This window comes from Colias eurytheme, chromosome 2, assembly GCF_061535395.1.
Source record: "Colias eurytheme isolate Ceu_HAF_F1 chromosome 2, ilColEury1 Martin Lab GWU primary, whole genome shotgun sequence".
Lineage (NCBI taxonomy): Eukaryota > Metazoa > Arthropoda > Insecta > Lepidoptera > Pieridae > Colias > Colias eurytheme.
The window spans coordinates 4,650,036-4,675,770 of record NC_142981.1 but is presented as its reverse complement, the minus strand read 5'-3'; the positions used below and the strand labels follow the sequence as shown (position 1 = coordinate 4,675,770).

Here is a 25,735-nt window from a genome sequence, read left to right as displayed (position 1 = left end):
CAACTCTAGTCACAAAGATTATGATTGTATTTTCACTATTTCTAAATGTTGGAACGTCCAGTTAGCGGACCTAATAAAAAAAAATCATAGAGTAGGTACATAATAAATTGACAATACTTATTAAGTATGTATTAACCTAAAGTGGCTTCCACACGCATTTATCTATATACTAGAGGTCCGCCCCGGCTTCGCCCGTGGTACATATTTCGCAATAAAAGGTAGCCTATGTCCTTTCTCGGGTATCAAAATATCTCCATACCAAATTTCATGCAAATTGGTTCAGTCGTTTAGGCGTGAATGAGTAACAGCCAGACAGACAGAGTTACTATCGCATTTATAATATTAGTATGGACTAAGTTTTAAAATCAGGACAGTAGTTCCCGCGATTAGCACGTTCACTTCCAGCGAACAAACTCTTCAGCTTTATATTTAACTCTTCAGCTTCGTATTTAGTATGAAGGTTTAATAAAATAAAAACTAACGAAAATTAAGCGATGCAGCCTTTATTTAAAGTAATATTGCATACCAAATGTAACAGATACATGACAATGTGAATGAAGGATAAGATTTAAAAAAGCATACAAATATAAAGTTTTAGGTAATTTTTAGTGGCTTGCTTAATCTGATATATTGACACTAACACACTAATAATAAGAACTTAATTACATTACACTTAAAAATGACACAAATGCATTCTAATATTATATAATTAGTCTTTTCAATGCAAACATTATGGCGGGATTTTATTATGCCAAAATATCGTCCAGTACCTAGCTCAATAATACAAATTATCATCTAGTACATTTTACCTTACTCCCTGATACAAATAATTACGACTAATACTAATAACCATGCAGTCAAAAACAGCCTTTGAATTTAAAATAAGCATTATTGAACTAAAATTAAACTATCAATTAAAGCTTAATATTGCTATGAGGATTCTGCAGCTGCAGGTGCAAATTGTATCACTGATGTATGACGGACTATCGGTGCAGGCTCTTCTATATGTGGAATAAGTTTGCGTTTCCTGGGTGGGAGAGACGAAGGCGCTAGCGTAAAATGATGATAAACCACCGGATCCGCGGGGGGCGACGGTGAGGGCGAAGGCGTCGGCGAAAACGCGTTCGGTGGAACAACGGAAGTTGGCAAAGCATTTGAACTCGATGTTGCCGTAGCACCCGGAGGGGAAGGTGGCGAGCTCGGCGGCGTGGGTGGTAATTGTTGTAAAGCCGCCTCGACTATATCGCACATCACGTTTCCATTTACTAGCGGCGTAGACGTTTGAGAGTTGGGACCTTGCGCGGAATCGGCACCATGTTCCTTATAAATATGCGCTTCCATTTGTTTCTTAGTATTAAAAGTACCATCACACACTGTGCAGCGGTAACAGCGTTCACCGAAATGTTGGAATCGATGCAATTTCAATACATGATTATATCCAAAGTCTCGCAAACATATTTCGCACGTGTAGGGCCGCTCACCGGTATGTGTACGCGAGTGTACTTTCAGTTGTTTAGAGCAAGTGAATCCCTTGCCACATCCGGGTGCTGGACATCTATAAGGCTTTTCTCCTGTATGCGTTCGTAAATGTATAACTAATTGCCCAGATTGTATAAATGTCTTATGGCAATGCGGACAAGCGTGTGGTCGCTCCCCAGTATGAATGCGTGCGTGGCGATGTAATTTTCCCGAATGTTCAAAGGCAGCACCGCATACACCGCATCGATACGGCCTTTCCTTCGTATGTATTCTTCGATGGACCTGAAGATTCTCCTTCACACTAAACATTTTGTGGCAATACTCGCACTCGAAAGGTCTTTCTCCGGTGTGTGTGCGGTAATGGCGTACTAGCCGAGCTGGTACAGCAAATGTCTTATGACACACGTCGCACCGGTGAGCATCAGCAGCGACTCGGTGGGAACGTGTATGTGCTGTTAAAGCACTTCGAGTTGATAGGGTCAGGCCACATTCTCGACATTGATGAACACGTTCTTCTTCACCTGCAGAATAATAAAAACCACAATTTAATTCATCACTCATAATAAAATACTTTATACCTTGCTTTATACACTTTTACAATTAAATAATATAATAAACGACCGTCCACAGTACTATGTTTGTTGTGGATGTTAAACGCGATCAGGAATATCAGGATGCACAAGTGCGGGCTCGGAGAGAGGTGAGGGGCGCGCGGAGTAAAGCGAAGTGAATGTCCTCAGCCGGCACGTGGAGGCGCACCGCGGTTTTGACGCGTCGAAACCGCGGTGCGCCTCCACGTGTTTGGGCCAGCGACCCCGTATCCGCGCTTTATTACACCCTTCGTCCCGCGCCCCGTAACTTCCATTACTTTCCCTACCATTTCGGTTATAATTTCAAGGGAAATAGAATATAACATTTTAAATATTTCACATAAGTAAATTCAAAACACATCCAAAAATATTTTTGGGAATTAAAAAATAACTGATTCGCAGTCAAAATAATAAAAGCAATACATAAATACACAAATATTAAATATTATTTACTTATTTATTATAATAATTATTGCATTTTATACAATAATAGGCTAAACAATTATTTAATATTTAATTCTAATAATTACGTCATAAGAAATGATCAATTAATATTATTTGAATAATAAATAAAAACTAATAAGATGAAGATGCTCACCTATCATAGTAAAAGTTGAATTTATAATCTTATGTATAGTCCAATGGCGTCAATGTTGGCGTAGGTTGTGATCGAGTATCAAACAGCGAAACAAGCGTGCGTTCCACTGACGGTCCACGGCCGAATGCGGAATTCGCGAGCTAAAGCCACCGCGTTCGTTTCGTGTCCTCCGTTCTCCTCTACAACACTCACACATATACATCTCTGAATTGTTAATACTTGATATATGCGCCTGTGTTCAGTGTATTATTAACGCTTGATGACAAATTATCTTGTATCAATTCAATAGCAAACATTTTAATTAACGTACCAGTATTGCATTTAACAATTAGATATTTGATTAAGTACCTAAATAGGAAAAGCATTGCCTAAGAGTAGAGCAAGAGTAGAGCATTGATATGGGTAAAGCAAAAAGCACACAAAAAATTCACAACCAATTTTACAAAGACTAGCGACCCGCCCCGGCTTCGCACGGCACGGGTGCAATGGCGGCCGGCCGATAGCGCCGCAGCCCGCAAACGCTACGTCCCGCAATTTTTAAATCGTAATATCTTGGAAAATATTCACTTTAATCATACGGTGTAAAGGGCCATATAGATCTATATTAAATCAACAATGTATTCAAGGTATTTAATTGGTTAAGGATTAATACTGTATTGATTAAAATCGCTTCGAAAATTAGCCATTATATGTCGTAAAAAGTAAATGAAAAAAAAAAGTTATTGTGGGTTATCCATAAGAGATAGACATATACCATCACCATACCATCACGGACTTTTCTGTAGACCTTTTCAATGTCTTAGTACATTATTTTGATAAAGTCTTAGTACATTATTTTGATAAAACTCGACGTAGGGTTCAGCCTGCGTTTGCACTTTGCAATGTACCTACCTAAGCGGAAAAAAATGTAATTATTTACGACATCACATTAGAAACCTCAAAAATAACAGTACTTCTCCACTATTTAATGGATGTTATTATGTACATATAAACCTTCCTCTTGAATCAGTCTATCTATTAAAAAAACCGCATCATTCAAAATCCGTAAGTATACAGTAATGATGATGATGATTTTATTTGCAAGAGCCAAGAGCCCGAGCCGGAGCGGTTAGGTAGCTGTAGTAGGTACCTACTAGCAATTAGGCAAGTAGGCAATTCTGGCTTTGTCGCCAAGTTTTACAGTTTTAGCATAAGAGTTTTAGTAAAATAAGCATTGCATAGTAGATATAGGTAGGTCTTATTGAAATTACTTAATGTACAAAAATATTTTTATATAGGTAAGTAAGTACCTTATTAAAAATATTTTAGATACCGTCTTTAAAAATACACTTGCATTGTAAAATAAACACCAATAATATTGTGATAATAATAATAACCCAGTACTTATGCCACACAAATGTATATTGTATACGTATATAACATCTGTATATACGATAGACGACCGCGGGCTTTGTTGAAGGTTGGAGGGGCAGCGGGTAGCGGGCGCGGTGGCAACGGAAGGGGAACTCAAACACGTGGAGGCCCACCGCGGTTTCTACACGCGTGTGAACTCTCGGCTGCAGTGCGCTTGCGTGACTTGTCGGCCGGCTCGCTTCCTCCCGCACTCTTATTATGATGCTTGTATTTTATCTGTCTAGGACAATTCACAATAGCTTACACAACTAGACTGAATATTAAATGTTGTTTTTTATGAATGTAATTATTTCCTTTTTGAGAACTTCATTAATTTACTTAGCTATAAAAAAATATTAGCCTAGGTACCTACAGCTACCTGATTACTTAAAAGAAGTCGCGTTTATTACATTGCATTGGATTAAATACTAGGTACCTACTCATATTCATTTATACTTATAATTTACATAAAATATTATAAGTAGGTATAATAATATTTTGTTTAAGTCATAGGCAGTCATTAGGTAGGTACTATACCTACTTTCTGGATATGTAAGTGCCTAGGTAGTAGGTACTTTTGAAGACATGCATTATTATAAAATTGTCTACCGCAAGTATTAAAAATACCTACTAAAAATAGGTCCGGCTGAAGCAAGCGCGGATCCAGGGGGGGGGTCACGGGGTCATGACCCCCCCCTGGGCTAGGTCCACGACCTAAGTGGACCACTAATTTAATATTAACTTTTTTAAATTAACAAATTAACACTGTTCAATATGATGTTTTTATTGAATTTTGAGACATAAAAGTAATATAGAACAATGAAATCAATTACAAACGGTAACGGAAGAGAATATAACAAAAATTATAGAAAAAATTTATTAGGGTCGACCTGTGGTCGTAATTTAAGGACAAATAACAGGTTTTTCGATTAAAAAAATAAATAAAAAAAGTGTAATGGTAAAGTTGTATACAAATAATTTTTTTCTACAACTTTTGCTGTTACACTTTTCACACAAAACCTCAAATATCGAAATATCCCAGTTCGTGGATAAGACATAAAATAGCAAATTTTTTTTTCAAACGAACAATAGAAAATACAGTCAAATTACAACAAAAAATCGGCCAAGTGCGCGTCGGACTCACGCACCTAGGACTCCGAGCAAACATATTTTTTCATGATGTTGTATCTTACAATTTTGTTTCAAGGATTTTTTTCTTTATCTGTGCTTGTAAGTGCTTAAGTCGTTGCTTTTAACCAAATTTCAAGACTGTGTTCACGGGAAGTACCTTGTAAGTTGTAGGTTTTGAATTTTGATTGATGATTCCCTTGCAAGTAGTTGCGAATTACAGAATATGCGGCTCTAATTGCATATTCTTCAGATTGCGTTGACATAGAATTTGAATTAAATAACAGATTTAAGTTATTATAGACCTGAGTTCTGATGTGAATATCAATTAAATACATGTAGACGTTCATGAGTAAAGGGATTGTAAGTTGAAAATTATTAAAAAAATATATTTTTATTTAATTTAATTAAATAATTAGGGTTTTCGCAGTTATTACTACACCTGTGCTATAACACGATACTTTTTACTCAATTTCAAGACTCTGTTTACGGGACAGGGTGCTCCCTGCAGGTATTGATTCCCTTGCTAATGTCGAAATCCTACGGTCTACGGTCCCTTGATGCTGTGAAAAATTCAAACGTTTTAGCCAACGCAATCAAAAGATGCAGCTGTAATTGCTGAAATTTTTCGACACTCCCTAAGAAATCAAAACCTACAGGGTAGTTCCCGAGCACACAGAGTCATGAAATTTAGTACAATCAAACGTCTTATAACGCAGACTAGCTTAACGCCCGCGGCTTCGCCCGCTTTCTCTAAAACCTTATAAATTATATACTATTCCTCTTGAATCACTCTATCTTTAAAAAAACTGCATCGAAATTCGTTTCGTAGTTTTAAAGATTTAATCATACATAGGGACATAGGCACAGAGACAACGACTTTGTTTACTAATTGCGAAAAGCATGAATTTTTCCTTAGATTATAATATAAAAAATATTTTTAAAATTTTTTAACTTACAACCCTGTTACTCATGAACGCTGACATGTATTAACTTGATATTCATATCAAAAACTCAAGTCTAAAATACCTTTACGCATTAATAAAATCAAACTTATATGTCAACGAATCAGAAGATACAGCCATAAATGCCGAAAAATTTCGCAAATTTCGACATTCGCAAGGGAATCAAAACTCAAAACCTACAGGGTACTTTCCGTAAACTCAGAATCTTGAAATTCGGTACAAAGCAACATCTTATAGTACAGATACAGGAATAATTGCAAAAAATATATATTTTTCAAGTTTGTCTGCCTGTGAAGACCCTTTTTCTCAGGAACGCGTGGAGGTATCAATCTGAAATTCATACCGAATACTCAAATCTACGGTTCCTTATAGCTGTGAAAAAATCAAACTTATAAGCCAACGCAATCAAAAGATACAGCCATTTATGCCGTAAATTATCGCAAATTTCGACATTATCGCAAGGGAATCAAAATCTATAGGTATTGTACTACTTCCTGTGAACAATTGCTAAAACATACATTTCATGCTTATAAACATTCGCAAGTGTTGCCAGGAATCAAAACCTACAGGGTACTTCCCGTGAACACAGAATCTTGATATTTAAGTAATCTTTATTTCAAAAAATCGCAAAAAGCATAAATTTAATATTAAAACATATAAAAATGTTTGTACGGAACTCTTGGTTCGCAAATCCGACTCGCACTTGACCATTTTTTTTTTTAAATCTACGTATAAATTAAATTACCAAAATATAGCTTTTGAAAATTGACCACGTCTATGTGACCCCCCCCTGGCACTAAAGCTGGATCCGCCCTTGGGCTGAAGTTGAATTATAAATTATAATAAACTAGCGGTCCGCCCCGGCTTCGCCCGTGGTACATATTTACGTTTTCTCTACATAAAAACCATCCTCGTACTTCAAGGAATATAATAAAAAAAGAATTATCGAAATCGGTTCAGCCGTTCTCGAGTTATGCGCTTACCAACACATTTTGCGATTCATTTTTATATATAAGAATACCTACCTATTATTTTTCTAATAAATAACATACGATTTAACATTTTAATAATAGATATAGGTATGTACCATGGACTAATAGAAGATTCTATTAGTCCATGGTATGTACCTATAATATTATACGGCCATGTACAAAATTCATGGTTAATGGAATAGTTTAAAGAATATTAATAATAGGTACCGTGTATACTTTGTACCTACATTGCTTTTTAATGCACCTGGCTACTTACAGGTGTAAGAAACTTCAATACTTAATATTATAGGTGATTAATGATTATAGGTAGGTAGGTACTAATAGTATATTGATTGGACTGTCTCAACCTAAAGGCCGCTGCATACGTGACGGGAAAATACCTCGGACGGGACGTGAGCGGGACGGGCACGTGATTGCCTCGTTCACAACGGGAACGTGGTGCAAACGCATACGCACCGTGACGTGATTCTGATCTAACGTGCTAGTGTTGTGAACAACGAAAGATGGATTTTTCAATTGAAGAATTGGCTTTAATTGCTATTCCGTTATATAACCGAATATTCGACCGAATTATTTGTTTGTAAAAATTTATAATAGCTGCTATAATTTTGTAATGGGATCTAGTTTTGTGTAATATAAAATTATTTATTGTAATATACAATATATTTGCATGCTCAATTACGAGCCAGAATGTTTAAGAGTCTATGTAATATGTACCTGCTTAACATCTTTGTAATCTACATTCTGCAAATAAAATTATTTTGGCATTTTAAACATAAAATACGTAATTCATAACACGATGAAGTGTCACAGGAATCATCATAGGTGAAAAGGACTAATATAGTTAGGAATACCACAATATATTGATTAAAATAACACTAACCGTTTTCACTGAATGATAATTCCACAGCAACTTTACGCCATAAATAATTTTTATATTTTGTGTCTAAATATTGTGAGTTCGCTAAATTATACAAAGCTGGATATGAGCGTACACATTCGATCAGTTCTTCATCGTCCATTTTCGATAGGAGTTGGAAGGCGTCACTATTATCTCTCCGGCACGAACGGAGCGACTGTGCATACGTAGCGAAATCACGGACGGGACGGGGCACGTGCGGGACGGGACGTGCTAAACATCGTCGGCGACGATATTTTTCCCGTCCACGTTCCCGTCCCGTCGATGTTCCCGTGACATATGCGTATTTGGATACATTTTGTATGCAACGATGTTTCCAAAACTTCCCGTCACGTCCCGTCCGGGTAAAATCCCGTCACGTATGCAGCGGCCTTAAGTCTCAACTTTCCCTGAAACGTAGTGATATTTTTAATTATTATTAATAAATAATATACTTACCTACCAAAGTACTGAAAAGTAAATAGTTAAGTAATTAGTAATTACTAATTACACACATTTAATTTTATACATATAATTCATAAAAATACGATAGGTACGAACAACCCCCGTATTTTTGGATTAATCGGTTAAATAATAATAATAGCGATCATACTTAGCGATTCTGTAGCTTTCGTTTGTCTTATTTATAATTATAAATTACATAGTTAGCACTAGGTAGGCAATAATATTTTATCATCATAATATTGATGTTTATACCTATCTTATTGGCTTTTAATTTTTATTTTTTATCAATATTGATACTTAAATAGTTAAATACATAAAGTTTAAATAACTATCTTTACTATCTAGGTACCGTAGGTAGGTAATCTAAATGTTTATTTAATAGTGCAATATGAATATTGAATACCTACCTAGCATACCTATTTTGATGGAAATTTTTCTTAGGTACCTACAATCTGGGTACCCACTACCCATTAATTAGATTCAATAGGTATAGGTAGGTACCTACTTAACTTATAATTAATAAAATTCCTCAAGTAATAAAATATAAATATTCCAACTTCCTATAGTACATAGTAAGTAGTAACTCAATAACTTCCTATCATTAGTAGGGATAATATTATTTTTGATAAGAATATACATAACTACAGACATACATATATATATTATATATATAATCCATATCACGATTCACGACCATGAGAATTGAGAAACAAATCTTATGCGTTATAAAAATAACTCAAGGACATGCAAAAACCTTAATGATACGAATGTGCAAAAAGATTAATATTGAACCATTATTGAACATAGGAAAATATATCAGGTAGGTAAGTAGGTAACGTACCTACATGCGAAATATTCGCTGAAACGATACCTACTAGCTAAATTATATTTTTGTACAAGCTTATCTAATATCTATGAACAAACAATTTTTATATCAATTTAGGTAACAATAAAGAGAATATTATTATAAAAAGATAAGATTATTCATAATATTGAGTATTTGGTAGGTAGTTGTTTTGATTTCGTTTGGTTTCATGTTGTAATTGAGGCAGGTTAGTTATCGGCTTCCATATCAAATAATTGGGGTACTTTGTTTAGAAGTATTGAAAAATGTGTCCTAAAATAAAATTCATATTTGAACGACAGTGCGCGGCGCGAGGGGGTGTCTGAACGGATGAGACAAGGGTGCAGGGTGCGGCGGGCGGGGCGAAACGTCGACACGCGCTGCACGGTCAGCGAACGTAAGAAACCGCGGTAAGTGAGGCCTCGCGGCGCGTGCGCCCGATTCAACCTTCCTCAACGCGACCGCAACTGACCCGCACCAAGCCACGCCACGGACAAATGCCGCGTTGGTATCACCTTGGGTTCCTTGCGCGTGTAACTAGCAATGTATTAAGTCTTAACAACAATGTATGATGTAATCTTTACCTGCCATTTGCTACAATTTCTGCCGATGTATAATTATTTACATATAATACCTAGTATAATAATAATTATACTTATTAGTTATGTATTACCTATGTAATAGTTCTTATTTACGTTGTTTAAAAATTGAAAACACAGTTTACATTCTACATTAAAATAAATAAATTATACTAGACGAAATATTGCAACGAAGTTCCATATCTTGCGAAAGGGGGCTAGAAGGAAAAAATTGAGACGAAAAGTTGTAATGACACTTTTGCACGCCTCATAAGCGAAGCGTTGAGGTGGGTACTACCACAGTATTACAATATTTTTTCCTACAGTAAGGAATCGCCTTTGATGTCGCGCGATGCCGCCGCCAGCGTAGGTACTTACGCTGCCACACGAAAATACGCTAGGGTTGCAACAAATGGGAAATAAAACAATTGTGATTATTAATATTATGATGAAAAGGATGAAATCATTTATTCATATGTACATTCAAAATAATTGCGATTATTAAATCTGATGTAATTATTTGTTCATAAATATATAATTACAGATATTGCACTGCTAAATATTATTTACGTAGACACTTTATTTTTGGATGTTCTTAATTGTATAATATAACATTTAACTAAGTAATGCATTCGCATTGGGATGTACAATCTGATTAGAAAATAATGAGGACAACATATACATAGCTTTGATTTTAATTCAACAGATACAATTAATACAATCTTTCTGAAATATTTTTTCCTTCTGGGATTTCAATGTAGATTTACATCCGTAAACGAAAGAGTTTGTGCGCGCCATAATAGAATATGTAAGTACCTGTGTATAATAAAATTATTACACAAAAAATATGACTGCGTCGTCCTTTCGCGCTAGGTAAGGCAAACTAAGCGTGTTTGCCTTACGCGGCCCGCGTCGCCCGACCCCCGCCAGTTTCCCTCCGTTTCTCTGCACAAGTACATTCGTCGCACTACTGTAGGAAATATGGTAATACTGTGTACTGTGGTACTACTGTCACTTCGCGCAAAACATCTGATTTTTCAAACTTAAAATGTCTTTATGTATCATACACTGCACTTGTAAGATAATACATACACACACATATTAAGAAAAAACACTATTTTTAACATTCATGATATTTTTGATGTCATTTTTGTTATTTAAACTAGTTAAAAAACAGTTTAAAAAAGTTCTGTCTTGGACGTCCGTGTGTCTGTATGTGCGGAGGATTTTCTTGTTAACACGATAGCGACCGAAATACTTTACTAATCGAGTCTTTTTTTTTCTCTTACGCTTGAGTATGCTCAGGAATAGAACCCTTTCATTTTTCAGGGTCTGATTCGATGTGGTTTAATTGTTATTAAATAAACAAAAATAATCTTAATCTTAATCTTAATACTATTATAAAGGCGAAAGTTTGTAAGGATGTATGGATGTATGGATGTATGGATGTTTGTTACTCTTTCACGTAAAAACTACTGAACCGATTACAATGAAATTTAGCACACATATAGAGGGTAACTTGGATTAACACATAGGATAGATTTTATCCCGGAAATCCCACGGGAACGGGAACTATGGGGGTTTTCCTTTGAAAACGCGGGCGAAGCCGCGGGCGGAAATCTAGTAATTAATAAATAATTATTAAAAAAAAAATTATGAGGCGTGCTACGCGTGTTTCTCTGCTGGCTTCGTTCCATCCGCTTGGGCTTTGACACCTCTTCAATTTTTATATAGATAAATAATTATATATTTTTGTTTATCCATACATTTAAAACGATAAGCTCGAAAACTAAACTTACTTATTATCTAAAAGATGCTACATAAAACCATAATATGTAATAAGCAATAAGTACAGTAGGTACTTTTAAAGTAAAAAGACAATTTTTTTTATCCCAAGTAGGTAGGTGAATACGGGCGGAGCCGGGGCAAGCAGTTATTGTGAAACAAAAGCTATAAAGAACTTTGTAAATATACAGGGCTCGATACAGGGTGTCCCAGAAGTCGAAGTCAAGCTGAAATTTTCTGACAGGTAATGCCACACCAGATAACAGAAAAAAAAAATAAGTGATGTATTTTTGGAGTTATGGAATTTTTTTTTAATTCCAGAAAATGTACACCATGTGACAGTTTTTTTCATTCCTGTTGTTACAAATATTAACCCTATGCCAATTTTTTTTCCTTTGCGTCATCCCGAATAGCGCTTTATGTAACCTGTGATCCTAAACCCTGTGCCGATCACTCCAACTTGTAGGAAAATGTCATTTTTTACCGTACCAAGTTTTCAAAATTAATTTTTCGCGCTACTTCAACTGATCGTCCTGAAAAAAATGTACTATTCCAGTTTGGCAAGTAGCTTTAAAAGTTAGAGCATTTAATAAGGATTCTAACGCGGTATAACACTTACAGTACTCCAAAATTAATAATGCGCATTAGGGTGGAGTGATAATGTATGAAAGAAATTTTTTTTTGTTTTTTTCAAAAGGCATAGCGACAGAAAGGTGCCTTTTAATGAGTGAATTCAGCATACAAAATATTGTTTACCTGTCTTGATGTTTTGAGGTGCCCCAACCCAATTGAAAATTAGAAAAAATTGATTTTTTCGCAAACTTTGATTTATTTTTTAATCACAGTATTTTTATGGCCTTCAAGTCTATTATATAACAAACTTCTTTGTGATACACTAAATAATAGCCTGATTAGTTGTTTTAACGTATTTCATTAATGAAAATGATATTATAGAGGAATGAAAATGTCAGAAATAAGTAATTATTTAGTACTAGCTGCGCTTGCGGTTGCCTCGCGGTTTCACCCGCGTGGCACCGCTCCTGTTAATCTAAGCGTAATGATATACAGCCTATAGCCTTCCTCGATAAATGGGCTATCTAACACCGAAAGAACTTTTTAAATCGGACCAGTAGTTCTTGAGATTAGCGCGTTCAAACAAACAATATCTTCAGCTTTATAATATTAGTATAGATTATAATATTAGTATAGATAACGCTGTTTTTTTTTTTTTTTCAAAATTAGGCATTAGCAGTCGTGATACTGATGCACTTGCCATTATAAAATCATTTTGTTTACTTTCTCAGCAAACTGCACTTGAAGCTTATGTCACCAATTTGATAATATGCTTTACGGCCTGGGCAAGGCATAGAAAATCTTTGATATTCTGAAACGTAGTCAAACCGCTTTTCACGATGTCTTTTAAGGTTTCTTCAGATAAATTAGAAGTCAGAGGCTCAGTTTTCTTACATTCTTGCCACATAGTTAAGTTGGTATAATCTTTTGAGCAAGTACAAGAGAATTAAAAAAAAATGCATTTGCAACTTCAAATATCAAATAACCTTTGGTACTGAGTGACAAAATACTTCAGTTACTTTTCTTGTTCTTTTTTGTTAGTTTGTCGGTCTTGATAAGGTTTTAATAAGCGTCTATATTCATCGAATATGGTGTGTTGAATAAGTTGTAGTACTCTATTAAAGCTAATAGTGGGAAGCGATGCTTTTCGCCACACATCAAACATTTCCGTAGCTAATCTTTCGGATAAATCATGAATTTTGTTATTTTATCAGGTTTAAATTCATATCTAATAAATAAGTAATAGTTTCTTAGCATCAGTATAAGTTGGTAATTGAGACACTGGGTACTTATCTGGCAAACAAAATACAATACAACATGTCGTTTGTCGTATTTTGACTTCCAACACTTTACTGTAACAAAGCGAAATTATAGATAGAACTCACATCAAAAATATTAAATTATGATCTTAATTGTATTTACGTGTAAAATATAATTAAGAAATATTACTAACATTAGTGTTATTTCCTTAACGGCACTGTTCAAAATCAATGTTTCCTACAATAAGATTCGGCGCAAACGGGCCACCGACCAGAGCCACTGATAGCCACTTTTTTATATATTGAAATATTATGTATTATGTGTCTTCCCGTTGGCAACCAACGAGATAACACAGAATCTGATTTAGCGTTAATTTGTCAAAATTAAACTTTAATGATTTTCGACTAAATTTTTTGAATTTCTGAAAGTTCATGATGTTGGGGGCACCTCTAAATGTATCATCTGCAAAGTATAATTTTGCATGTGTATTTATGAGCAATAACGACATCTTTTTACAGGTATGCCGAAACGAAAATGAAAAAAAATATTTTTCACTCCACCCTAATGCGCATGCAGATCTTCGCTAATTATTGTATTTCCAGAAATAGCCGAATCACGCCGAATCACGCCTTGTTTTAGGGCACTTACGATTCAATGATGAATCATGATGAATCGTAAGTGCCCTAAAACAAGGTGCATCTTGCACCTTGTTCAAAAGTAATAGGAGTCAATTCAGAGTCATACACAATCGAAAACAATTCAGGCGATAGGTGACGGTAGCCTGTCAGTCAAAAAATTCAAAAATCCCTCAGTCGTCTTTATATACAGGGTGTCCCACTATTGGTATACTAAGCGCGAAGGGACTTGTACTTTTGCATACACTCATCATGTAAAAAATACTTAAACAACAAAATTACGTCAAAAATTTTTTGCTAATTTTATCCTGAAAATTCATGTTTTCTTCTCTAGCTTCGCGCAGCCGGCATATACAGTTTCTCTAATGTGAGCATTTTGTCTATGAAAACATAAGCTTAATCGATAGCTCACGTGCTGGTGGCAAAGTTGGGCGGGTTGCTTGTTATGGGTGTACACATAGAGTTTTAAGAATTCATCTATTTGAAAAAAAATGCGTCTGGAATTTTGTAAGTATTTTTTACGTACTCAGCGTATGCAAAACTATAACCTCCTTGGGGCTTAGTATACCAACAGTGGGACACCCTGTATATTGGTGGTGACCGCACGTATTATCCCCGACTTATGGAAATTTTCCTGACTTATAGAAATTTTTCCTGACTTAGCGTAATTTTTTTGTCAATTTTAATCTTCCTAAAATTGGAAATTTTGACGACTGATTAAAGTAAACCACCCACCTATTCCCACCCACTTTGACATCCCGTACGCTATGCTCTCTATCCACAGGCCGCGCGTGCGCAGATGGCTCAGTATCTGCATCACAGATCTAGTATCTGCATAGCTAGCGAACGTATAAATTCGCCTGGTCGTTGGGCGTTCATGAACAATATCATCATCATCATTTTTATTGAAAATAATATTCATATATTTTTCTTTGCCCGCGGATTCCCCTGATGATAAATTCGCTTTAGTATGAGTCGTTTCACCGCTGTCAAAAGTTACCCATAACGAATAAACACACTTTCGCATTTATAATATTATGCTAGAGGTCCGCCCCGGCTTCGCCCGTGGCACATATTTCGCAATAAAAGGTAGCCTATGTCCTTTCTCGGGTATCAAAATATCTCCATACCTCATGCAAATTGGTTCAGTAGTTTAGGCGTGATTGAGTAACAGACAGACAGACAGAGTTACTTTCGCATTTATAATATTAGTATGGATTCGCACACCATGTGCAGTTCGATCCAACTTGAGAGATAGGATAGTTTAAACATGTAGGTACCACGGGCGAAGCCGGGGCGGACCGCTTGTAGGTACTTATATAAAATTCTTGTGTCACAATGTTACTTTAAACTTACCAATAAATTACCTACTCCTCCGAAACGGTTGGACCGATTCTCATGACATTTTGTGTGCCTATTGGGTGGATCTGAGAATCGGTCAACATCTATTTTTCATACTCCTAAGTGATAATTAAAACCTAGTAAAAATGTAATATTATGATATTTTCATAATTTTACAACCCACATTTTAAAATAAAATTGTATTACTCTTAATAAGAATATAATATACCTAATTAATCATTTATAGTACCTACACTAGGTTTCCGCCCGCGGCTTCGCCCGCGCAGTCATAGAAAAACCCGCATAGTTCCCGTTCCCCTAGGATTTCCGGGATTGCGTAATTTTCCCGGGATAAAAAGTATCCTATGTCCTTTCTCAGGTATCTAAATATCCATACCAAATTTCATGAAAATTTGTTCAGTAGTTTAGGCGTGATTGAGTAACAGACAGACAGACAGAGTTACTTTCGCATTTATAATATTAATAATAGTATGGATAGCACCAAAAAATATATTATTCCTTGGCTTTACGAAATTATGTAAGGAAGTCGTTGACCCGGCATGACTATAATATGCGCCACCTTCGATATTATCCAGCCAGCCAAAAGAAGTGAATGACCGCCCTGATATTCGTATTTAAGACGCTTACTTAGGTAGGTATCTATTAAGAAAAATCATATTCCTTAAAATAATAAGGTCATAGGTACCTACTTTATATACGAAACGGAAATTTTAGACCGAAACGGCTAGACAGGGTACCTATATGATCGATTTTACGATAATCGCTGTAATGGTAGGTAACGGTTATAGGTAATAGGCATTTCTTGTGCTAAAAAAAACTTCGCAGTTTTTATTTGCAAAAGACATGAAGAGCATCTGCCGCGTGAAAATAATTATGAATTTTACATTTTAACAATAAAATTGGGAAAGATAGGGAATTACTAATGCAGGCATTATGCAGCCTATTTTTTTATCTTATATATAAAAATGAATCGCAAAATGTGTTGGTAAGCGCATAACTCGAGAACGGCTGAACCGATTTCGATAATTCTTTTTTTATTATAAGTATTCCTTGAAGTACGAGGATGGTTTTTATGTAGAGAAAACGTAAATATGTACCACGGGCGAAGCCGGGGCGGACCGCTAGTTCAATATAGAAACAAAAAAAAACATAGCTGTAAGAGTAGTAATTATTTTTTCATAAAATCTTAGAAATATTGGTCTAATTCGACAAGTTCAAACCACAAGCTCCTATTTCTCGTGCGCTTGAGCCTTGAGGCGTGACGTCATAGGGCACATCGTGTCAGTTATTGAAGGGGTTATTGAAGGGTTATTGCCTAAATGAATTTTTTTTTTCAACATTCAACACTGAACTTAGCGCAACCTGCTGGTGCATTTCAAAACTAATTCACGTTCCAATTAAGCATCAGCATAATTCGGCATTGTGCGCCACTGAGTTGCAATTGGTTTAGTGGATGAAATGAGAATTTAGACACATTTATTTAAGTATTTTCATACCATTCTTTATTTAATTATACCCAATAAATTGCTATATTATGGTTAAACTTTGGTTCAAATGGGTTCAAATCATAGTAGAAGCACAGTATTACAATTTACAATATGTAATACCCCGTTTTCCAATTACAGCACTAGAGCGCATTATGCGGCATGATGCTTAACGTTGGATGTTCCAACTCTAACTCTAAAGTAATGCGCGTGAATTGATGCGTGCAATCGATTTATCGTTAGTAATTATTAATTGTTGGAAAAAATTTTAAAGCTTTCGTTTCATTGTACTTAGTTTTTTCGAAATAATCAAAGTTAATTCAAATTGTGTTAAAAAAATAAATATAAGTATGGATGAAGGGATGAAGGTACAAACATTGAAAAAAATGTTAATGAAATAATCAAAATTCAAATTACTTAAAATAACCGTAAATATTTTTCAACCAATTATTACGTATATAGGTAAACCAGAATCTGATGGCAAATTGGGAAATCAAAATTTTGAGTGTGCAACCCTAGGGAAAATGGACTGAACGATCTTGATACTACTTATTTTTTATTTTGTCCTCATCATTACATAAGTGAACAATACTGTACTTAATAATGAGATATCCACTTAATATTATGTAGGTACATACTTACATGTATAATATACATATTACTTTTATCTATGTAACACATATTATTATTTACACATACCTATATTTGTATATTCATTATCATTATGCCATGTAAAAATATGGATGTAATGATAATGCAGATCAAAACTAGATTGCTAATATTTTTTTATAAAATAAAATAAAAATAAAATAAAACTAAGTATGTTTATTTTCGTAAGTATTAAAGATACACACATTATAAAATTGACTTGGACAGCTTGGACTTGACGAATAGCCGTATTGGAAACTCCTGTAATAAGTTTTCATAAAATTATATTGTAATTAACAAACAATATGATAGTTACCTACTTATAATATTTTTTATTTTAAGTATCAAAACGGGTAAGTCCAATTTACCAATAAAATATTCAAAATTGAAAATTGTGATGTGTTTGACCCTTCTTCATCGAATGTTTTTCTATACACATTATAAACAACACCTCTTGCTTGTTATCGCAGCGGCTTTTTCGACATTTTCGAAGATTTTTTAGACAAAATCCTAAAAAATATTCATCAATTGCAAAGAAGACAAATAATTTGACAACCAATTTGATAGTTGTCAAATAAAATTGCCATATGAAAATCTTTTATTTCGTAAATATAAATATGCCATCAGATTCTGGTAGACCTATACCACTTTATTTACACATTAATGAGGTTATTGCTAAGTGCTAACTGTATGAATTTTTTTTTTTCAACACTGAACTTAGCGCAACCTGCTGGTGCTTAATTGCTTCGAGTGCTGGTGCGTTTCACGTTCCAATTAAGCATCAGCATAATTCGGCATTGTGCGGCACTGAGTCGCATTATGCTCTGTAATTGGAAAACAGCCATAATATGGTTGAAGGGTGGCGACTGGCGACTCGTGACGTTTTTCTGCAGGCCGACCTGTCAAATTTGGTTCGTACCTACTTCGTAGCTTGGTTCGTAATCGTAAGGGACTTCTTTAGTGGCAACTGTGAACTGGCGTATTTGATTTCTGAATTCTGACTTGCTCAATGCTCGTTAGAGAGTAGTATCTGTGGTAGTATATTCTTTGCTCAATGCACTGTGCTTTCTGAATGTTGTAATATCTGCAAAAGTACCTACACAATTTCCCCTGTCTTTACAAAATAATGTGAATTTAAGTTAAATATATTATTTTCAAGATTAATACATCATAGAAACAGTTAAATTAAATCGTTATTTACAAATCCAGTGAATTATATATTACCTGATAAACCTCTACATTCCTAACATGGGTGGAGGTGACTTGGTGAGTACTATTCGCTCGCTATTATTTCGGCTTATTTCTTCAATCATAGATGTAATATGCAGTGATTGTATTTGAAACCGTGTGAAGTAAATTTCAAATCGTTGCAGAATTCCAAAAAATCATGGCACCCCAATACTATGAAAAATCAAGAAAGAGTCTGGAAAGCTGAACAAATAGCTGCAGAAGAGAAAAAACGAATACTAGAATTACAGCAGGAGCGAGCCCAAGAGAGAGATCGCCATGAACTCAACGAATTGGCTCGGAAAAATGCTCCAACAACAAATAATGCTTCAGACAATCGTTTGGATTGGATGTACAATGTAAGTTTAATTCAAATAATTGTGTGATGCAAAACAAGGCCTAGTTGTGGCTTCATTCAATACTATTAAATGTATTTAAAAAATTGCAGTCAAAAGTGAGCAAATTTTCGTTTTTCTATGTTACACTTAACTCATTGAGCCCAGAATGGCCCGATCGGTCCACGATACAATAGATTTTCTATTGTGTCTGTGATTCCAGGGCCTGAGTTATTACTTGTTTTGGCATATAAATAGATCCTTAAAATTAATAGACGAGCGCAGAGCAGAGTGCCTTATCAGTTAAAATTGAAATCAAAATTATTATAACCATGCAAATATATTGTTTCGCAGTAGTGGACAATTATTCTCTAGATTCATTTTTATATCCTTACTAGTAGTCTGCCCCGGCTTCGCCCGTGGTACATATTTCACAATAAAAGGTAGCCTATGTCCTTTCTCGGGTATCAAAATATCTCCATACCAAATTTCATGCAAATTGGTTCAGTAGTTTAGGCGTGATTGAGTTACAGACAGACAGACAGAGTTACTTTCGCATTTATAATATTAGTATGGATGTACTTATATATTAATTATTAATCCTTTTCTGTCTATGTTGGTGTCACAGTTATTGCTTGCTTGTATTTGATTGTAACTTTAATACAATTTTGTGGATTCCTAACAACCTTCTGCCTATTTACCTGCACACTTACCTTTGGATATAGTCACTTTTATAGGCCACTTTTAGGTTATTTACTATTGTTCCCTTTATTAGTTTGTTAGTTTTGTCACAAATATATTTTATGTAATAACCACTATTTATATTTTGATGATTACTTTTGGTGTCACCATTCACTTATGCTGCAAATAAGATTTAGAATACATATCTAAAAAACTTGTAACTAATGCAAACATACATCAACAGTTAAGTAATAATGTATCCTAGACATCTGTAACAATGTACATAATATATCCTTAACATGAAAACAAGCTCTCATTTTATCTTTTGTTTTTTAGAAACCTGACAAGCAAGTTCAACATGAAGATTATCTTCTCGGTAAAGCCATTGATAAGAGCTTTGAACAAGGTGATAAAGCGGAACAGAATGAAATTCCAGCAGTGGCACGTAGAGTTGTAGGGTCTAGTATGTTAGCATCTACAAGCGATGTACAAGTTGACTTGGCCAGAAAGATAAGAGAAGATCCTTTACTACTGGTAAAAGAAAGAGAAAGAGCGGCACGAGCGGCTTTATTAAATAACCCTGTACAGAGGAAACGCCTAGCTGAGTTGTTAAGACAAGAACAAGTAAGAAATTTAATGAATACTTAGAACAACTTATTGTTTTTATGGCCCAACTAATTGTACTGCCGTTGTATCTGCAATGTCAAGCTCCCTATTCCACAAGAACAGTACTATCCATTGTAATGTGGCTTTTTGGGGGCCGAGTCACCTCCGTCCGTAGGAGTATACCCTTAACTCTGAAACCCTACACGTGGCCCCTGGGTGGTGCTAAACAGGTGACATGGTGGGAGACAGTCGTCGTGGCTATAATGACCACCCATCAGCTGAAGACGAGTCGCCAAGCGTCCGTGTTCCGACTCGATGAAGCTGATGTAGCCTTAGTGAAGACGGGTCGAGTCAGTTGCGCTTTGACAATCGGGACGATCTGACACACACTGAAGTTGCTGCATCTGGTGCCTAGTCATGGAGGTTAGCGGGATCCGAGGCACGGTGCACCGCTGGCCGACCGCTGGTCAGTAGGGGGCCCAAGTAGAGTGCTAGCCTCACCCGAAAGGCTGCCCCGCCAACCAGCGAAAAATCCCAAGTTGCGCCATAGTGCCGGTTGGCGACCGGACGAGAGGGCCCTATGGACAACTTGGGGGGGCTCGGGCGTCCCCGCAGTCTCCAGACTAGTCCCCAATAGTGCGGCAACTAAGTTTGTGTCTCTGGTCCTGGTGTTAAGCGCCTCGACTCACTGCCGTCTTCATACCTACTTCACTCTCTTCTAATTCAACTATGAACAAGGCAAGATACAGGTATAAAGTTGCACAGCGGCAGCACTCCCTCTCGCTGAAAGTGGACCTAACTAACATCAGAGGTCTCCACTCTAATCTCGCTGCAGTCCACTTCCACCTTGAGACTCATAAACCGTGTATCTTGTTCCTCACGGAGACGCAGATAAGATGTCCGTCTGACTTGGCGTACCTGTCCTATCCCGGCTACACCCTGGAGCATAATTTTAAGGCTCGGTCAGGTGTGTGCGCGTACGTCCGAGATGACATCTGTTGTCGGCGTCTCCGGTATCTTGAAGACCCCCATTTTTCAGTGTTATGGATGCTGGTGGACACAGGCCCAGAGAAACTTCTCTATGCCTGTGTCTACCGGGCGCACAGCGGAGACCAGGAGACGATCAGGCTCACAGAGTACCTTAGTGAGGTGGCGGACGCTGCTCAACACAAATACCCTTCCGCTCAGCTTGTGTTACTGGGGGATTTTAATGCCCACCACCAGGAGTGGCTATACCCATACCAGTGCACTGACCTAGCTGGGAGAGAGATGCGTAAACTCTCCATTGCATTAAATCTCACCCAGCTGGTCCAAGGAGCGACGCGGGTTCCTGATGTTGAGAGCCACACAGCCAATTGCTTGGACCTTCTGCTGACAACAGATCCAGACCGTTACTCGGTGGCGATTTCTTCGCCGCTTGGCAGCTCCGATCACTGTCTGGTGAAATCTGTATCTGTCTACTCGCCGCCCGATCCCAGTCCTAGGGGCTCTCGGCGCGTGTGGCGATACAAGTCAGCAGATTGGGATGAGATGCGTTCCTTCTTTGCGTCTTATCCCTGGCGGCCTGTCTGCTTTTCTTCTGATGACCCTTCGACCTGCGCGGATGCTGTGACAGATGTGCTGCGACAGGGAATGGAGTACTTTATCCCATTCTCGGACGTGGCCATGTCCGGCAAAGCTCAGCCCTGGTTCAGAGCCGATTGCAGACGCGCTGAAGCGCTAAAGCATGAAGCATATCTGGCATGGGTTGATGCTCGACACCGCAAGGCCAAGGACGTGTCAGACAAGAAGAAAGCCTTCAACCGGGCCGCCAAGTCCTGCAAAAAGGCTCTACGGAAAGCTCGATTTGACCACGTTAGCCGTATAGGGAACAAACTGGCTTCTTACCCCTCTGGTAGCAAAGCGTTTTGGTCCCTAGCTAAGACGGTTGAATCGAATTTCTGCCGCCCCTCACTTCCTCCACTGCTGAAACCGGATGGGTCGCTGGCTCACACCGCCGTAGAGAAAGCGAACCTTTTTGCTTCTCTTTTCGCGGAAAATTCCCGTCTTGATCCCACAAATGCGAAACCTCCCAGTCTACCTGGATGCGAGGTGAATATGCCGGAAATTCGCATCCGTCAGACTGAGGTGCTTAAAACGCTGCGGAATCTTGACGTGAATAAAGCCAGTGGCCCTGATGGAATTCCAGCCATAGTTCTTAAAACCTGTGCACCTGAGCTTGCTCCTGTTTTGACACGCCTCTTTCGCCTGTCGATGACGACTGGAATAGTACCGAAATCTTGGAAACTTGCCAACGTGCAGCCCGTGCCCAAAAAAGGCAGTCGTGCCGACCCCTCCAACTATAGGCCAATTTCAGTCACGTCCATACTCTGTAAGACTATGGAACGTGTACTGAACAGTAGGCTCCTGGCACACCTAGAAGCGAACGACCTTCTCAGTGACCGACAATACGGGTTCCGCCGAAACCGGTCCACTGGGGATCTTCTAGCGTACGCCACCTACGTCTGGAGCGAGGCCATAGAGAATCATGGTGAAGCACTTGCTGTCTCCCTTGATATCTCGAAGGCCTTCGATAGGGTCTGGCATGATAGCCTAATTGGCAAGCTTCCATCCTACGGTCTGCCTACTGGTCTCTGCGCCTGGATCTCAGATTTTCTGAGGGACCGGTCGCTCCGGGTAGTCGTTGACGGCTGCTCGTCCGACCAAATGGCTATAAATGCCGGAGTCCCTCAGGGATCAGTTCTCTCCGCAACACTCTTCCTGCTACACATCAACGATCTGCTGAAACCCGGTATCTATGGGTACGCAGACGATAGCACTGTTGTGGAGAGATATGTATCCAGCGCGCGAGCCAGTACGGCACAAATCCAGTCTCTACGGGAGGCGATGGTTGATCGCATGAACTTGTCCTTACAGGCGGTCTCCGACTGGGGCGATGCCAATCTGGTCAAGTTCAATGCGTCTAAGACCCAGGCGTGTCTATTCTCCGCTAAACGGAGTCCATTCCACCTGACTCCGAATTTCCAAGGTGTGTCCGTACCGATAACTAACCACCTCGAGCTTCTTGGTATCACCTTAACGCCTACTCTGAACTTTGGTTCCTTCATTGAATCAAAAGCCCAAGTAGCCTCAAAAAAGCTTGGAATTCTGGCGAAGGTGAGACAGTATTTCAGCCCGGGACAGTTGCTCAACCTTTATCAAGCACAAGTCCGATCGTGCATGGAATACTGCTCTCACCTCTGGGACGGTTCCGCCAAGTACCAGCTGGAGGCGCTTGAGGCGATAGAGAGGCGTGCCAAGAGGCTCATAAACGACGATGAGCTAGTAGGCAAAAAACTCCAGAGCCTCGCTCATCGTCGCAGAGTGGCCAGCTTATCGGTTTTTTACCGGATACACTTTGGTGAGTGCGCTGCGGAACTACACGAACTTGTTCCGCCATCCCCGTTCTTCCACCGATCGTCGAGGCGCACAGATTCTAGGCATCGCCATATGGTGGACGTTCCATGTACCCGGACTAAGCGGTTCGATTCCACATTCTTCATTCGAACCGCTAGGGTCTGGAACGCGCTTCCTGAATCTGTGTTCCCCGACGAGTACAATATGGGGGTCTTCAAGAGAAGAGTGAACCGGTACCTACTAGGGAAGCGCGTACCATCTTAGACCGCATCTTAGCTTTCCATCAGGCGAGATTGCGGTCAAGCGCTTCCCTATCTTAAGTAAAAAAAAAAAAAAAAAAAAAAAAAATCTCTGCATAGACCTATTTTTATAATTCTTATTATCTATACAGTAGTAAATATTTTTTTCTATTTTATTCAGAAAGTACATTTACAGTAGACTCTTCAGATTTCTGTGATCGCAGTGAATCATAATAATAGAGATTGCTAACACCAACCGGATATGGGGTATATTGTATAATGAAGGCACTTACCTCCAACCCAAGATGAAAACTTGATAAAAAAAAAATACAATTTTTATTTTATTTATTTATTTATTGTTGGCTGGCTATAATATTTGATTAAAAATAAATAATAATAATTGCTATAAACCCACCCATGTAGAAGATTGGTGGGATTTGTGAATTAAATTGCATGTAGATGTGTGTGAGTGCCTGACAAAAACAATTATTGTGGTAAATTGAGTTTAATTTGAGTTTAATGTTGACAGAAATTTTTACCATCAGTATTTCATTTTATATCTTCTTTAATTTTTATCTCTAATATTTGCAGGAACAAAAAAAGGCTCAAAAGAAAAAGAAAAAAACAAATAAGGCAGATAAAGACTTAGATAACATTTTAGCTGCAAAACTAAATGCATTGAGTTCTAGCAAAGTTGATCTTGCTAAACTTCTTGAATCTGACGATTCATCAGATGATTCTTCTGATGACGAAAAATCTAAAAAGAAAAAGAAGAAAAAGAACAAGAAACATAAGGGTAAAGATAAAAGAAAAGATGAAGAAAAAGGTGACATTAAGAAACATAAAAAACGTAATCAATCTGAAAGTGATAACGAAGAATCTTCCCATGATAATAAAAGTCGTAAGAATAGTTCTAAACGAAAAAGTAGCGTAAGTGAGGATGAATCAAGTCCAAAGAAAAAACACAAAAAACATCATAAAAGTAGTAAACATAACGATAGTGATGAGGAATCTTGTGATTTAAACGTCAAACAGCCTCATTATTCAAAACATACTAAATATGATCGTGATGTCGACTATGATAAAAAGCAAGAGAAAAAATATTCAAAAGAAAGAAAGAACAGCATTGTTGATGATGATTATAAAAGAGAACAGAGCACAACAAAAAGCTTTAATCATGAAAGAAGTAAAGATAAAAATGAACGAACATACTATCACAAAAACATCAAGGAAGATAGAAAAATTAACAGAAAAGTTGGTTTAAGTGAAGAAGAAAAGGCAGCAAAATTAGCAGAAATGGCTGCAGCAGGTGCTGAACGAGAAGTACAAAGAGGGAGGCGCGTTGCAGCCCAACTAGCCGAGAATTCAGCAGCCGAAAAGAGTATAATGTCACGAGCTTCATCACGTAATGAAGCACGCGCTTTACCAGATTCACTTGAAAGTAGAATCCATTCCAATAGACATTATATTCAAAGGGATCAGAGACATATGAATGAAAATTTTGCTAGGAGATGATAATAAAATAATAGACATAAATTTTTTTATTGTTATTATTTCTACTTTAAATAATTCTTA

General features: G+C 37.3%; 2 protein-coding genes across 2 annotated transcripts; one reads left to right on the top strand and one right to left on the bottom strand.

Annotated features, from left to right (window-relative positions):
• Nucleotides 1–487: 487 nt before the first annotated feature.
• LOC149910280 (uncharacterized) lies at nt 488–2,805 on the bottom strand. The gene is made up of 2 exons (XM_090112050.1): nt 2,668–2,805; nt 488–2,000 (listed from the first exon to the last, which is right to left on the bottom strand). Exons 1-2 carry the CDS (start codon nt 2,672–2,674, stop codon nt 931–933), a joined length of 1,077 nt encoding a protein of 358 aa, XP_089968176.1. The 5' UTR covers nt 2,675–2,805; the 3' UTR covers nt 488–930.
• Nucleotides 2,806–18,701: 15,896 nt separating this feature from the next.
• Nucleotides 18,702–25,730, top strand: Cwc25 (CWC25 spliceosome associated protein homolog). The gene is made up of 4 exons (XM_090112038.1): nt 18,702–18,942; nt 19,050–19,262; nt 20,256–20,543; nt 24,752–25,730. The coding sequence occupies exons 1-4, from the start codon at nt 18,925–18,927 to the stop codon at nt 25,673–25,675; spliced, it is 1,443 nt and encodes a 480-aa protein (XP_089968164.1). The 5' UTR covers nt 18,702–18,924; the 3' UTR covers nt 25,676–25,730.
• Nucleotides 25,731–25,735: the final 5 nt, after the last annotated feature.